Source organism: Nothobranchius furzeri, chromosome 7, assembly GCF_043380555.1.
Source record: "Nothobranchius furzeri strain GRZ-AD chromosome 7, NfurGRZ-RIMD1, whole genome shotgun sequence".
Lineage (NCBI taxonomy): Eukaryota > Metazoa > Chordata > Actinopteri > Cyprinodontiformes > Nothobranchiidae > Nothobranchius > Nothobranchius furzeri.
In genome coordinates, this window is record NC_091747.1 from 24134211 (window position 1) to 24149868 (window position 15658).

The 15658-nt window shown below is 42.7% G+C and overlaps 2 protein-coding genes across 2 annotated transcripts in view; one reads left to right on the plus strand and one right to left on the minus strand.

Moving 5' to 3' along the window:
* LOC107373875 (G-protein coupled receptor 39) overlaps nucleotides 1-15658 on the plus strand; it is an 88492-nt gene that overhangs the window by 60275 nt on the left and 12559 nt on the right. The window lies entirely within an intron of this gene.
* On the minus strand, nucleotides 5733-9966 carry LOC129154571 (uncharacterized). Its single transcript, XM_070552922.1, has 4 exons — nucleotides 9837-9966; nucleotides 8912-8973; nucleotides 8134-8444; nucleotides 5733-8028 (listed from the first exon to the last, which is right to left on the minus strand). Exons 1-4 carry the CDS (start codon nucleotides 9910-9912, stop codon nucleotides 5886-5888), a joined length of 2592 nt encoding a protein of 863 aa, XP_070409023.1. The 5' UTR covers nucleotides 9913-9966; the 3' UTR covers nucleotides 5733-5885.

Genomic DNA, 15658 nt, shown 5'->3' on the forward strand with positions numbered 1-15658 from the left:
GGATTCGGAGCAATCTGACAGAAAGTGGTGTCGCTGTTGTTTAAAGGCAATTAAAAGCAGGAGCTGAGCAGCAGGTGTGCCGTGTTCTCACTAAAGAATCAGAGAAACGTGACATTGAGGACAAATCGTCTGATTGCTCTGCAGTTACAGGAATCAGAAACTTGTTTCTCACGCGTAGATGTGTGTTTTCTTTATTCCATCTTATGTGTTAGACAAACCACCAGTGAAGTATTGATACTGCTACAGTTGTTCAGCAGAAGACGAGGGAAGCTTCTTCAATTCAATTCAATTCAAAAATACTTTATTAATCCCAGAAGGAAACTGATTCTTCACATTCTGTCAGATTTGTTGTTGCCAACCAGCGAGAAGCCAAGAGAGATTTAAGTGTTTTTGTTTGTTTGTAATTTTATTCATCTTCGTATCTCTAACATTACAGGTGAAACAGTAAAAACTAGAACCTGGTGCAAAAGTCCATCTATGTCACTAATGTCCAGATCAGACTGAGAGACCATCTAAAGACTCAGGAACCCTCTGCAGGTGTTCTGGATTCATCAGCTGATTGGAGTGTCTAGAATATTCTGATTATCTGAGATTTTGAATGTGAGTTCCCATCAACTGTAAGCCAGAATCACCACATTTATAATAAATGAAGGATGAAATATCTGGATTAGCATGTGATGAGTCTACTCATAGATTAGTTTAACCTTTTAGGTTGGATTAGTGACATAAATTAACTTTTGCACCAGTTTCACCAGTCGTGATGGTGAGAACCACAGACCTTTAAAAAGATTTCTGGGAGGAAATTCTTCATATCGACACGAAGATAATTTCTGTTAGAGAAAAAAAGTGATTCAGATACAAACCGGTCAAATCTATCTAGATGTACCTTTTAACATCGACTTTGTCTTGGACTGAAGTGGCTTCTCTTTGGTTTCCATGGAAACCATCATTACTTCACTTTAATCTCTGATTCTGATCAACCCTGTTAAACAGGAGAGGGGAGCTAAACAACCTTTAACGCTAAAACGGAAAGAATGCCAAAAAGGAAAAAGAATGTTTTTACCTGCTTTAATTAGAAGTGATGTCAGATCAGAACAGACATTTTTATCTCCATCCTGCACAAACCAAAGGAAAACTTTTACTTACTTCTATCTTAGTTATGTAACTAATACATGAAACATTTCATAGACTTTTCTCTTGTTGGTTTTGGCTGCTAATATTTTTTAAGACTGAAATTGTTCTCCCTCACTCTGCGTGTGAGTTTAGTCCCCTTTGCCCAAAGAGATGCACACAAACAGACACAAACAAACATTTTAAATTTTAAAAGTTCATGAAAGTAATCAAATGTATGATTTTATGTAATGCTTGAATAACAAACATGTTTTGATTAAATGATTCTTAACCAACACCAGTTAGGTGACTAAACTGCATAAATGTGAGTTTACAAAATCAGATAATTAAAGAGCAAGTCACCCCCTACCAGAGTATTACTCTGCTCCCACTTCCTGTTTGAAAAATGCAACAAATGCTGTTGCCTAGGGCGGAGCCACTAACAAATACACAAACACACACACAGGCTCACAATGACATTGTGACATCATATGGTACAAGCTAACAATCTAGGATACCTCTTAGCCAATAGTGATGCAGTGTTTCCCTTACATAGGCGTAGCCGTGGCAGCCCGCCACGGCTGAAATCCCAGCGCCACACCTGCAAGATCTCGTTTTATAGAATTTTTTTTATGCTGTTTCCCGAAGAAGCAGCAGGATCTACTCAGTTGTTTCTTGTGATCACAGCCGGCAGGCAGCAAGGAGGAGGCAGGGCAGGGTGGTTACAGCTACGGATGAGCCGCGGATAAAGCATTTTTGACGAATATGAGCATGAAACGAGTAAAACTCGTAAATATCTGTAATCGTGCTGAAGAAAAATCCTCATTGGGTAACTGACTGCCTTCACGCTCTGTGATTGGCCTGTCACATGGAGCGCCCGTCCCTCCCTACACACATCTCTGCTCCGGCCCATGCACACACACACAGACAGTAATGGATCTCTGTGCTTGCTTCACTGTTGCTCACGTTTCTGCGGTACTCCCTAGGTTTTCTTCAGCTCGCCTCTTTTTCGGTTGAATATTTAAAGTTTTTTTTTTCGTAACGTACGTGGTGCATTCGACAAGAGAGAGCTAAAAACGGCTCGTGCATGCGTCGGTCACTGCCTCCGCTCCGATCGGGTTTTTGAAATTATTTTAACCCCTCCTCCCCTGTATCCCTCTCGCCCACTCTATCACTCTCTCTCTCTCTCTCACACACACACACACACACACACACACACACACACACACACACACACACACACACACACACACACACACATCAACATTGTTTTGTTTAACTGTGTGTGGGTAAAATGCCAACAACATTAGGAAAAAATCAGTTTAATCAAATTAAAATAAAATGGTTCTAGTATTTCATATTTCCTAGTTCCTACTGCATGAGTTCAGATGCATTAATTCATGCACTTAAACATTAATGTTCTGATTTTACTGAAAAACGTGTTTTGTTCTGTTCTAATAGTAACAGTTCCTTTATTATTGTGATCAAAAATATTTAATCTCAATTCTGAGGCTGCTCTGTAAATAGTTTTCCAATAAACAATACACCTAGCAACTTCTGATCAATCCATATCAATTTCTGATTTAAAATAATGTATTGATGTAAACCACACCCACTAATTTCCAAATAATGAGGTGCATTCATCTGTGTATCTCCTTTGATCCACGTTAGTGATGTTTTCAGCACCAGAACAAGTCAAGTCAAAGTCAAAGTCATTTATTGTCACTTCTACCACATGTGCAAGACATACAGAGAAACGAAATTAGAGTTTCAGTACACACAATTCAGAGATCAGACATACATGGGCAAGACACATGACAAGAATTGGTGACTGTGGTCATTCTCAACATGAGTCGCGCTACCTTCATAGATGAAAAGGGAATTACATGAGGTGAGGTTGGTGGAGGGAAAGAAAAGGCATACCAGAGTTACTCCCGACAGGGCGTAGCTGTACTATGCAAAAAAACACCTCAAACATATAAGCACGAACTTCAACATTCACAACATGAGACTCCGTTGGGGGGCTGGGGCTGGGATCCTGTTTTTCCAGGGCCAGCAGCCACGTGCGGCGCTCAGCCAGCTGTGTCCACAGGAGGGAGAGAGATCTTGGGAGGGGCGCAGAGCACATTCCTGCAGGTTGATGGCCTCGCTGTGAAGTCCACAATCTGAAGGCGGGTGGGGTGGGGGGTGGGGGACGGGTTCCACAGCATCTGTCTGCATTCCTTCCTTCGTGGGGGATGATTATTTGCAGCTTCAAGGCTGCATGGCGTCAGATAAGGATAACAAGACTGTGTTTGGGTCAGGCAGAGATAATTTCCCTCTGCCTTCAGTCTGTAACTGGTCATCCCAGTCCTTCAGTGAAGCCAATTCGGGTTATTAAACATCTCCACACCGTCCGGTGACCCTGTCCGAGATGACATCCATTTTGAGCACTAACACCGGTAACGCAGCTAAGACATTGTCCAGCTTACGATTCACCTCGAGTAACGCCCCAGTCTGTGAGGTCTCCACCCGGACGGTGCCGTCCATGGGTGCGGGTCGCCCTCCAATCGCTCCCGTCATCCCAATTTTTCGGAAAACCAGATATCCTCCCACTCCATTCAGAAGAAATCCAGTGATCATCAGGCCAAATATCCACATATCTTCGACGTCCTCAATGGACAACTAGAGCCCTTTTCAGACTGACATTCTGGAACATTTGCGGACAATTCAATCCGTTTTTTAACCGGAACTGTGTTTTCAGACACACCACTTTTGTACCGGAACTTGTCCTTTCGGCTGCGTTCACACAGCAGGGAAAAGTTCCAGATGTCTGACGGCGGCGGGGGGTGGGGTGGGGGTGGGGGGCGGGGGGTCGGACTTATGTTAAGAAGAAGAAGAAAATATCATTTCTATAGCGCCTCTCAAGATAAAAATCACGAGGCGCTTAAGCATAATTCTGCGCACACGAAGACGCATAAGAGACCTGGATGATGAAGCTCAATGGTTAAAGGAATCACTGAAGCGGTGTGAAGCGCTCCGTCGCGCGTCTAGACGGTACCATAGGAGGCGAGCTGCCGTGGTTCGCCGCATGCTACAGCAGCGGGCTATCTAGGTGCGCACAGTGTCCCCTGGTCCCCTCCTCCTCCCCCTCCCTCTTGTCCGGAACTTTACCTCACCAGTCTGAAGCAGCCACCCTGTCCGTAACAAGTCCGGACCTGTTACTAGGGGCTTCGTCCGGATAAATTCCGGAACACATTATCCGGATGTTTGTATCCAGACAGAAAGTTCTTACGGACAGATTCCGGAACATTTCCGTTTTTCACGGCCTGTCTGAAGGGGGCTTGAGAGAGACAGATGACCTTCCACTCCTTCCAGGAATCGAGCATATATCCCGCTGCGTGTGTCCCGTGAGGACAAGTGGGAGCCCCCTCCTCCGTTCTCACTGTAGAAAAAATCTTATCAATCGCGTTGAATGACCAATTAATTAAATCCATTTCTGAAAAATAGTGATTTCCAGAGAAAAAAAGATAAGGGAGCAAAGCAGAAGCGACTGTGCTCTGTGAGTGCCAGGAGAAGAAGAATCAAAGAAACAGATTCCTGAGTTTATGTCAGTAATTTTATTTATTAGGTGCATCTGACCTGTTCTATTTTTCTCTGAAATGAGATCAAATCAGTGCTTCTATGGGTCGTCTCCTCTCTGCACTAGAAACATGTACTTTATTATAATGTTCACTGTAATGCATCTTGATGTTCTTAACAAATAAATTAAATCAAAGATACTGGTCAATAATGCCAAATACGTAAGTATGTGTTTCAGTCATTTTTATACTGGCTTAAAAATACTTCATTAAGTCTACTAAGCAGGGGTGTAGAACGTGTTTAACAGGGCCAGCCCAGTAATGATCTTGGACCAAAATAAAGAGGGCAGAAAGTCAATTAAAGGGGGCAAAAGGAGATGTTCAACGGCACAACACTGACAGTTTTAGGCAGAAAATTCAAATTTTTACTAAAATGCACTAAAGTGCAAAACTATTGACGACATGTGTCTGCAGCACGATTAGACACGCATTTATATAGTTTATCAGAAAAAATGTTGATTTGGGAGTGACTTGCTCTTTAAGTGACAATCTGAATCAATATAATTCAGACCAAAATGTAACTGGGTAATTCCACCGAATAGGTGCCATTTATTTTATGCAAGTGCATCAAATTAAACTGGGTTTTAATGCAATTTTCAAAAGTAAATCTAGTAACACACTTATTTAACTATTTCAAATGATCATTGGTCAATCTTAAATGCCTTTAATTAATTTTTTACATGTTTTTTTAGATGAACGTGTTTGCTTTATTTTCAGTCCTGTTACCAAAACTCATGTAACTTCTTAAAAAGCACATATAGAAGACTGTCAACTAATTCCTTCATTTTCCCCTCAAGAAAGTGTTTATTTTAATAAAAAGGTTAGTTTTAAGTTCAAATATTTAATGTTTGTTATAAAAAAATTCACATGAACATACAAAAGTTGTAATTTTTTGAAAGATCAAAAGCCATATTTTTCATTTCAAGGAGACACAGGGCTCTAGTTAATAAAATGTATTCTAATGTAATTCAGTAAACTATTTAATAAATGGTGGAACAAATATGATTGAAAAAATAAGTTCATTTTTATTGTTTTTTTACAGACAAACAACTGAGTAACAGAAATGAACAAGCTGTAACAGGAATGAACAGAGGGTAACAGGAATGACCAATGAACACGGGGCACATGTGCTACAGGGGCTTTGTGTGGCCTTTTCTAAGGCATACTGTCAAGTTGGTCCCAGACCCCCTTTTCAATTGCCATATAGCGAGATGTGACCTGCCTCAGGGGTGGGATGATGCACAAAATGTCCTCAAAGAGGTACCACAGCAGGTCTTTGCGCGCTGGCCAGAAAAACCTGTTGACCCCAATTTTGTGCATGCAACGGACCTCAACATGTGTTTCAGATGTATCTGTGATGACACCTGGGTATATATCATCATCATACTTAACCACACACCATTTGCCAACAATGTCTGAACTTTGCCACATAATTTCTGTGGCTCTGAGTGCTGCCTGTTGATGATCCAACGTGAAAGACTTTGCATTAAAGCACTTACAAGTTAGATTTTGTCTTGTTGTGCACAAGCAGCTGATATCTCTGTATGTCAGTTCTCCTTGGGCAAGGGTTACCACCTGATGTATCCTCATTGTGGAGGGAATTGATGGCACATCATTTGGCATCTCCTGAACAGCTTTCTCTACTGCTTCCTCATTGACAAAAAACAACTTAATTGTTGTTTCTGTCTTTTGCAACACATCAAAGAATTTGGCAGCATGAGGAATGTCTGTCCCTTTGCTGACCAGACTGTCGGCTCTCCTCTTCAGAGCTCCTCCTACACCATCTGGTGCCCCCTTCCCATGGCTCGCCTCAAAGAAGTTCCATGTTCCAGCAGTGAATCCTTGTTTGAACAGCTCAGTACAAAACATGAAAAAATTCCCTCGCTGTCTATACTGAGTACATGGGCCATCACTGTAAAAATGGATTGTGGAGACCTCTGGATGTGCCATATGCACATAATCAAGGACTGGTGACAAATGCTGCCAGATTGCTGGTGGACCCTTCAGTCTTGAGGGGGACACTGTGCAGAAGGACATAGAGCAGGAGGATGTGTTCACATAAAGCACACCTGTGTGCAGTGTTGCCTGCTGGTGTGATGCTCCAAAGTGGACAGCCTGTATTTCTGTGCTGTACTTGCAGACGTAATTTTCAGAGAAGTCAACGTGAATTAAACATTCATGTGACTTCAAGCCCTGTCTCAGTGCCCTGTAGTGGGTAAACTGATTCTTGATGTTATAAGAATGTCTCTTAAACCTATGCAGCAGCAGGTTCAGCTGGTCCAGAAGTTCTTCTTGTGTTGCCTGGGATTCTTGTTTGATTGTGATTTTAGATGTTTTGCCACTGGGGTCATTGTTATGCTCTTTATCCACTATTGCCCATTGGAGATATGTCTCTTGACTCTCTGGATTGTACTTGGAGGAGACTGGGCAGCATAGATTCTTGCACTCAGAGCATTCTCCATACATGCACTTCATGTTTTCTGTGTCACATGCGATGGTTTTCACAAGATCTTCCAGGTTGATAGTGCTGATCACTTTCAAGTGGTGCAGCTTCTGCACAATAAAACCCAGATTCTCATGCATCTTGCACATGCATGTGTCCCGATCACTCAGAGTTGGATGAATAACCCAGAAAGGACGAAGCAAACAGAAGAGTGAGTAAGAGATGGAGCTTTGCTCTTCAGCTAAAAACTTCATGTGCAAATTTTTCATGGTATCCAAAAGGAACCGTTTCTGCCTTTTAGTTTTCTTCCAAGTGATGGTCTGTCTCTTCCCTGTTGTGATACGACTAACATCGTCCCTTGTGTAGAAAGCTCTCACTCTACTTGTCAAACTATCTGGAACCCTGCTGTTCCACTTCCGTTGGTAGCTGTAGTTGACATTCTCATCATTCCTCCATCTTTTCTTTGAAAATCCTAATGAGTTTTGAGCCAAGCGTTGCAATCTGTACTTTTTAAGGACTTTTCCTGTTAGTACTTTTGCAATTATTTGCCTTTCTTTTTCCCCCTGTGCTTTTCTGTATTTGTTTCGGATGCCGCCCACCAGAGCCTCATGAAACAGAAGAGTTTTTTGAATGGCTGCTGGTGGAAGCTGTGTCATCTGTCTTTTAACTTTTGTGCGTGTAGACTCAGTTTCTTTTGTCTTCTTTTTTAGGACTTTCTTTGTCATGCGCTGGACTTTTTTCTTGTATTTTTCTGTTTTCTGGGTTTGTTTCCTCAATAGGCCTTGTAGTTGATGAATTTGTTTTTCAAGGTTCTTTAGTGTTTTTCGTCGTCTTATCCGCCCCTGATCACATTGCCTAGAAGAAACATGTCAAAATAGCACTTATTTACATATTTCAGATGTTACAAATTAATGTTATTATATTGTATAAACAGATGGATATCAATTTCATAAATTGGACCTGGAAGTTCTTGGTTGTGGATCTATAGCTTGCTCTGGTGAGAGTTGGGGTATGTCTGGAGGGGTCACAAGGTACTGCTGAACTTTTTTTCTGTCTTTGATTGTATGGTATGTCTCCCTCCACTTTTTGCGTCGTCTGCGCTTTTCTCTCTCACTTAGTTGGTCAATTGTTTTCTTCTTGCCTGATTCTAAGTCCTCCCTGTATTTTCTTTTTTTCCTCTCAAGATATCTTTCCCTCCGCTCTGGGTCGGCATCACGTCGAGCCCGATAGAACCGCTGCTTTTCTGCTGCACTATGTGGTGGCTTTGCTCCCTGCAAGCATTAAAGTCACATTACAAAACTGATCTTAGATCACAACCTCTGCAATGTCAAGTGTAAAAGTAAAATAATAAATAAATAAATAAATAAAATCAAGTCAATAGTGTAAAATAATAATATATTCTATCTAAAAAAATATAACTTCATCAATGAACTCTACTCAGCCCTGTTACCATTACTCAGTCCTGTTACTTCTCATATGGGTAACAGGACTGAAAGTAACAGGACTGAGTTTTTAGCATAGAGTTGGCAAATACACCAAATATAGCCACATCACATCGTTGCTAATAGCATGAGGACATAAAGCACAATCTAGTGATTTACCAAAAATGTGTATTTTTAAAATAAACAAATGGTAAGTAAGATATAATTAAAGTAACAGGACAGTATGTTGAGATTGACCTCGTCATTTACAGCTAATATATAATTAAATAGACAGAAAAATGAATGAGAGAACTTACTTTTGGTCTTCCCATGGCCTTTTGAAGATCCTTATGATGCAACTTCCTGTTGTATGGGTCACCTTTGGAATTTTCAAAATAAAACAGATGGGGTAATGTATTTGGGTAACAGGACTGAGTGTAAACCTAGGGACACAACTAAAATGTGTATTTTAACAAATAAAATATAAAATTGTTTTGAAAAAAATATTTGTGAAACATAGACAGGATATAGAGTCACGCAAAAATGCAAAAAAAAAGATAAATTTGGGGGGATTTTATTAATTATATTTCACTCTAAGAGTAATGTTAAAGATCAGGGACAGGTGAAAAATACATGCACTGAAATGTTTTTTCAGTGTTCAAAGTACTTTCTATTATTCTTGCCCAAGATTAATGTTAAATTTACACTCAGATACTTATGCAGGACCTTTTGTTTAATAACAAAAATTATTTACCCGTAAATTTTCATGCACCTTGATTCAAAAAACCTCCTGGGGACGGAAATGGATGGAAATGGCACCCATTCGGTGGAATGACCCAACTGCAATAAGGCTGTTTATGTTTAAATATCATCGCAGACGAAACTGAGTGAATTCGGTTTAGGAATCTGCTTGTTTTGTTTAGAGTTTCTGAATCAGCTGAAGCCCAGAGAAAGCTGCTGCCAGCTGGGTTTTCCTGTTAATTAATCTGAGCCCATGTGGGCTGTTTTAAAGTAAATGAAGTAACATCTCCATCTAATCAGACTGAAATCTGCTTCAGTCTTGGATCCTCTTCGGCTTTCAGCTGATTAAAACGTGAAGCGAGCTGATGAATGAACAGTCGATGCTGCGTTTTCAAAGTTTCTGGAGACTTTTTAGCCTCCAGTCACCACAAACTCATCTTGGACAAATGTTGACATGATTTTTACATGTGAAGTCTTTAAAATGAAATCAAATGTACAAACCCTCAGGTGTTGCGTTAGACCAGTGGTGTCTAACCCTGGCCTGCAGGAGGGCTCCTATCCAGCATGTTTTAGGCATTTCTGAGCTCCAACCCACCTGGTTCAGTGGCTGAATCACCTGTTCAGCATCACCAAGCCCTGCTGAAGCCTGTTAATCACCTGCTGAATAAAATCAGGTGTGTTGGAGCAGAGAAAACTCTTTACATGCAGGATGGCTCTTCAGGACCAGGATTGCACACTTGATAAGTCAAACCTGCACAGCACAAAGATAAAGTTGTTTTATTTATTATTCAGTCCAAAACTATTCTTACAGTTTTATCTGTTTTATTTAGATGAAATAAAATTGGACAAATGTTTTATGAGATGTCTCTTTCTCTCTCTGATTATTTTTTATTACCTTCCTTTAACAATTTTGCCTCTAAGTTGGGAAGCAGAAAACAAGCAGCCCATCTGTTCTCATTTACTTAGCTAAACCTATGGAGACAGCCGTTAACCACCTTTGTTAAACTGAACAAAACTTAACGAAACTAAAATAAATCTAAAACAGCCAGAATGCTTGAATAATAAGTTTAGAATGCTGACCTCATGTTAAAGTTACCTTGTGTTGATGTTGTTTGTATGAAATCCTTCAGAAATTCAGTGTGCCAAACCCGTAGTTAACCACGTGACCGTCCTTAAAGTTTGGATTTTTGAGTTCAGTTTCTTTTTGCATCCATAGATCCCAACAGACAGGTCATTACATCATCCAAGACCAGAATCTGAGTGAAAAAAACCAACAAACAAAAGCTGCTGATCTGAAAAACCTTTGATCAAGAACCACTTTACAAGATTAGTGTGTGTTACAAGTCATCCTCCCAAACTAGCTGACTCTTTAATAAACACTACGTCTCAGGGTTGACTTGTAATTCTATTTGTGCGTGAGCGTGAATCCAGTCTGAGCTTACACCTCTGTGAGCTAATCAGCGATCATCTTTACCTAGATTTAGACTCTGGCAAACATACTTTAGCAGCACAAAGGAAGACTCTTGTTATAACTTCACCACAACTCAGTCACCTGCAGCTTATGCTATGCCCAGGTTAAAGACTTTAAGCTTAAGTGTTAACCTCTTGGAGTGGGATTAGAAATAACCAGCGCCTCACCTCTCCGCTGTTACACGACACGATTGGAGACCCCAGGCTGGAGATTCCGTTTAAAGCCCCTTATATGAAGGAGCAAATATTTTATTTTATATGATGAAGTAAAAATATTCCAGATTTCCCGGCGCAGCGGGTCAGATCACTCAACCGTTACAGTTGTCCTCCGAACTCTTCCCAAACACCCAAAAAGCCTCTGAGACCGACCACCCTCTCCACGGAGCCCTCACCCTTTTATTCTCCTCAACTCTCTCCTCCTAGCCCCCCTTCCGTCTCCATGGCAACCCCTGCCTCGGAAACATTCTCCGGCCTTGGGTCCTCTCCCAGCCCCCTCCGGTATCAGTCAGATGGGCGGGGGTCTTCCCTCCTCCTTCTTCCTTCTTCAGCTCAGATCAAAGGAAGTCAAACATAAACATCTCTATACGTGTCCCTGAAGTTCTTATCACATCCTAGGCTACACCATAAAAAGTCGATACAAGGTTAAACTACAACATAAATTTGTCATGGATAGCAGATTAGTTGAAACACACACATCATTTATGGCAGCATGAGATCAGGAGTCAAATCACCACACACAGACCTCTAGCTGAACCCTGAAGCCTGGTTTCACTAACATACAGATTTGAGATGTAATCCAGAACTGCTATTATATAATAAGACAGGTCTGGAGGAATCGAAAATCTTTATTCAACACCCCCCTTGAAACCAAGCTTCGTTAAATGGCATAAACTGCGGGAAATACTGCATATTCAAATTTCCTGGATACAAGTAAACATGTGGATTTATTGCATTCATCACTGGTGGTACTATGGCCTGGACAGACGGAGCGGCCTGAAGCTGCCGACGCAGATCGAACTCCGGAGGGCTCACTTCCTGCATCGGAACGTCCACTTTAGCAGGTGATGGTTGCATCCTGACCACACGCCTTGGCTCTTCGCCCTCCTGCACGTAGTCGTTGTGGGGTGTACTGATCCAGCACCAGTCGACGTCGCCCTCTCTGAAATGAGAGAGTGCACAGGGCAAGCGCGTCTGGCCCCGTGACACATCGCGCCTGACACAATCAAAATGCTTAACTAGAGTCGAGCGTGTAATTCTCTGAAGAATCTTCTCCCTCCTCGCCACTCGAGTCCCTTTATGACCGGTACCATCAGAGACCAACACAATACGTTCCCAAACATGTGCATTCCACGGTCCATTCGGGTTTATCCTTACAGGTTTACCATCCACCAGCCCGTAAAGTGAAACTCTCTTGGGTGGCATCACCCCAGGCTGACGTCGCTTGTTCACCAGCGGCTTCTGTCCACTGGGTGGCAGCACCAGCATCTCCTGAGAGTCTGGGCCAGGCAATAGATCCTCTGATTCATCAACCTAAAAACACACACAGAGACACTAAACAGACCTTGGTTCTGGTACCAGTCATGCATGACCTTTACGACCCCACTAGGGGTCAGCGGCACCCTACCATCCTCTGTGAACATGAGGTCAGGTCTTTCTCACAAAATGCAGCCAGACACTTCTTCATCATTAATTCTGTTAGTACAACACATCCATATAATGATATCAAACATGCCACTAATAGGTATGTAAAAATCCTAGAGACCTCTAATGCAGGTCACAGGTCTTCACTGCTTCCCGCAGGAATTACACAAGTTACAGCATGCAAATTAGTAACCACAATGAATAAGTGGGCCTTTCCATCCTGATCAGATAACAGGATGTACCAATCATTCTCCCATCATGCATTAAGCAGAAGTTATCACATCAACATTCCAAGAGTCCTCAGTTAGGCCTCTTGTGCATCTAATATTAGCATATCTCGCCGGTAAGATTAACCTAATAGAGACAGTCTTACCGAGGTAATCAGCACATCCTCATCTGCTTCTCCAAATACCTCACGTGGAGATTCTGCACGGGCCATGATACCTTGAGAACTTTCTCTTCAAGGGAGATGCTACCTGCGTGCAGCTCTGTTCCTGAGTGCCCGGCGTCCACGTGGTCCCAATCTAATTGACTCAGGAGGCCCTTCCTCCTGCCATCGGGGCTGATTAGCAGATCTCCTGCTGCAGCTGGCAAAACACTTCAAAAGATGCATGAGTTTAACACAAACAGATAACATCACCAGGACCCCTCCTACGATCACAGGGACCTTGGCGTAAACCCATAATTCAGAGATTATCAGAGAGGCAACACCCATTGCTCCCTGGGCGACCACCTTAACGGCCTCTCTGATACCTAAGGTTAATCCTTGGCCAATAATTTTAAAACCCTTCTGGACAAATTCCCAATCAGACATCCTGGCTCTTTCACTCAACCAACATGTGCCTGTCCGATTGGGAAAATGAAAGGAACCAGAACAGTTCTGCTCCCAACGACCCCCACCAATAGGAATCCATGCTTGAAAGGGCCATATACCCAAGTCGCTCCTGTATTCAACAGCATCTATGTCCTCCTGACAGAAACAAGCCTTGGGGCCTTTCGAGTTGGCAAAGTAACCCCATCCTACTCCTAATGATGGGAAATTCTCTGAGTCCCAGACGACGTAGCTGCTCCAATTTGAGTGCCACCAGTGGGGGTAACCGTGAGGGTCAACAAAGCCGCCCAGTTCATAAGGATTATACACATTTTTCCCATTTCTAACAGCAATTTTCGTAGCGGGCTGGGCCAAAGTTCTGAAGCACGCATCAGACCTACACCACCTGGTTAACAGAGAATTTCGCACCCAATGTGCTTCCCTGAATCGTAAAGCTTGTTCGCGATACGCATAATCATACTCCAAGTCTCGCAGCTCTCCAGTATAATGCCCCCATGTCATATTCATAAACCGAAACTTTGAATAAGCTGGGGTGGAGTACAAATCATCTAGATGCGGACCTTGAGATCGGACCATAGTCAGTTCTATTAAACTGCCATGTTTCTCCATCCTCACGAACGGAGGAGTCATATTTACACCTTTTTTCACATTTACATCTTTAATCGTTGGGACTGTAGCTGGGTTCAACAACGCCAGTAAATTAGCCATCCAAAAGATTGTAGAGCCGAGTCTCTCTTTAGGCCTGCATTCTAACACCCCTTCTGTCAGATTGGTAGCCCACCATTGTCCAAAAAGGACATCGTACTCTGTCACTCGCCCTGGCTTATCGAACCCGTTCGGGGCAAAATGTCCCATTAAGCCATGAACATCCTCCGTCCACATTTCATATGACACATTCAGAGCCCATCTCTTCGATGTGCTATTCACAAGCCATGCATCATGACTCGTTTTCGGAATCATACCAGGAAAAGGACCTCGTACATGTCCACCTAAGGACATTAACTTCCATATATAATTATTCCACCATGTTCTGGGGTATTTTGGGTCACTAGTTAATTTCTTAATACATCTCCACACGCTATCCGCCTCTCCTTTGTCCCAGGCCAGACGTGGGATGATCATAAAATATTCTGTCATTCCATCTATCAAGCTCCTGTTCAGCACATGCGGAGCATGAATGAAGTTTAATTTAACTCCCTTTGGGGTTACATGCAATGTCATGGGTAACAGTTGTTTTCCCTTTCCTAAAGGGATCATTTTGTAAGCTGAAAAAGCTTTGGTTCTGTCCAACCAAATACTCTGTGGACTAGGAAGCCTGTGGCCTTTCGTCTGCTCTTTAGCAGCACGCGTCTGCCTCCTCAAGTGAGGGGTCACAGCCGTGTCTGCGTCTTGTGGAGCAATCAGCTGCGACATGGGGGGTAGGGAACCCCCCTCCATTGCCCAGCTATCATTCCCAGCTGCAGTTCCATTCGGGAACGCAAGGAGTCTGAATATCATGCAATCAGAAACCTTATCAAAACCAGTTATATATTCTCCCCAGACAGTTAGTACCCCAAAATGGTAGATTTTAGTAATACATTCCACAGGTTGTACATCAACTGTGAAATCCCACACTTTAAGCTTTCCTTCCTCCCATCCTAACAGCCCATAAGTAGAATTATGGCTGTCGGTGACATTATTAAGCTGCTCTAACCACATCAGCCAGCCGGTAGATGTGGGGCTACAGGCCTCGCCTGGATCAGGGATTGGACAGCCCTGTGTAACAGCCTTACAATATTCCATCCACTGAGTGGCATTAAAGCTCTCCTCATGAGGAGTCAAGCACGACACTCTAGGCAGGTCTAGGGTTCCTGGTCGCTTGTGAACCCACCCTTTAACCACAGCCGTGGTCTTGAGTGTTACAACTCGTGAAACAGGCATTGAGATAAAAGATATTGCTACCACACAGATTAATAAACCGATACAACATAAGATACCTCCTCTCCAACTCTCCCAGCAAGTCTTATCAGGAGGTCGTGTGAGGAGCCGATCTAGCTCCTCCTCCTCCCACTCTCCGCAGGAATCCATGAATCTCTGCTGCCTGTAGAGACGAGGAGAATTAGGCAGAGAGCTTCATCATACACATTTTTCTTAATTCACCTGTGGCCTTGGCGCAGCCACGGTGTCCCTTGTAAATAGCCTGGGGGTCTCCGCGTGCCGATCCCACTCCAAGTTTACTGCTATTAAAACACCATCACTCTTCTTGAGTGAGTCTCTCCAGACATCCAGCTTCCTCCAGCCTTTTTTTGTTTTAACTAATACTTGCGTCTGACTTCTGGTTATTGACAAGTCATTACATGTTGGTACAGTAGCTGAGGTGTACCAATCCTTATCTGTTGTC

Coding starts and splice junctions, on each gene's coding strand:
- LOC129154571 (XM_070552922.1), bottom strand. CDS start 9,912: ATGCCTAAAACATGCTGGATAGGAGCCCTCCTGCAGGCCAGGGTTAGA. Junction 8,974..9,836: donor GTCTAACGCAACACCTGAGG/GTTTGTACATTT, acceptor AAAATTCCAAAG/GTGACCCATACAACAGGAAG. Junction 8,029..8,133: donor CCACAACCAAGAACTTCCAG/GTCCAATTTATG, acceptor TGTTTCTTCTAG/GCAATGTGATCAGGGGCGGA.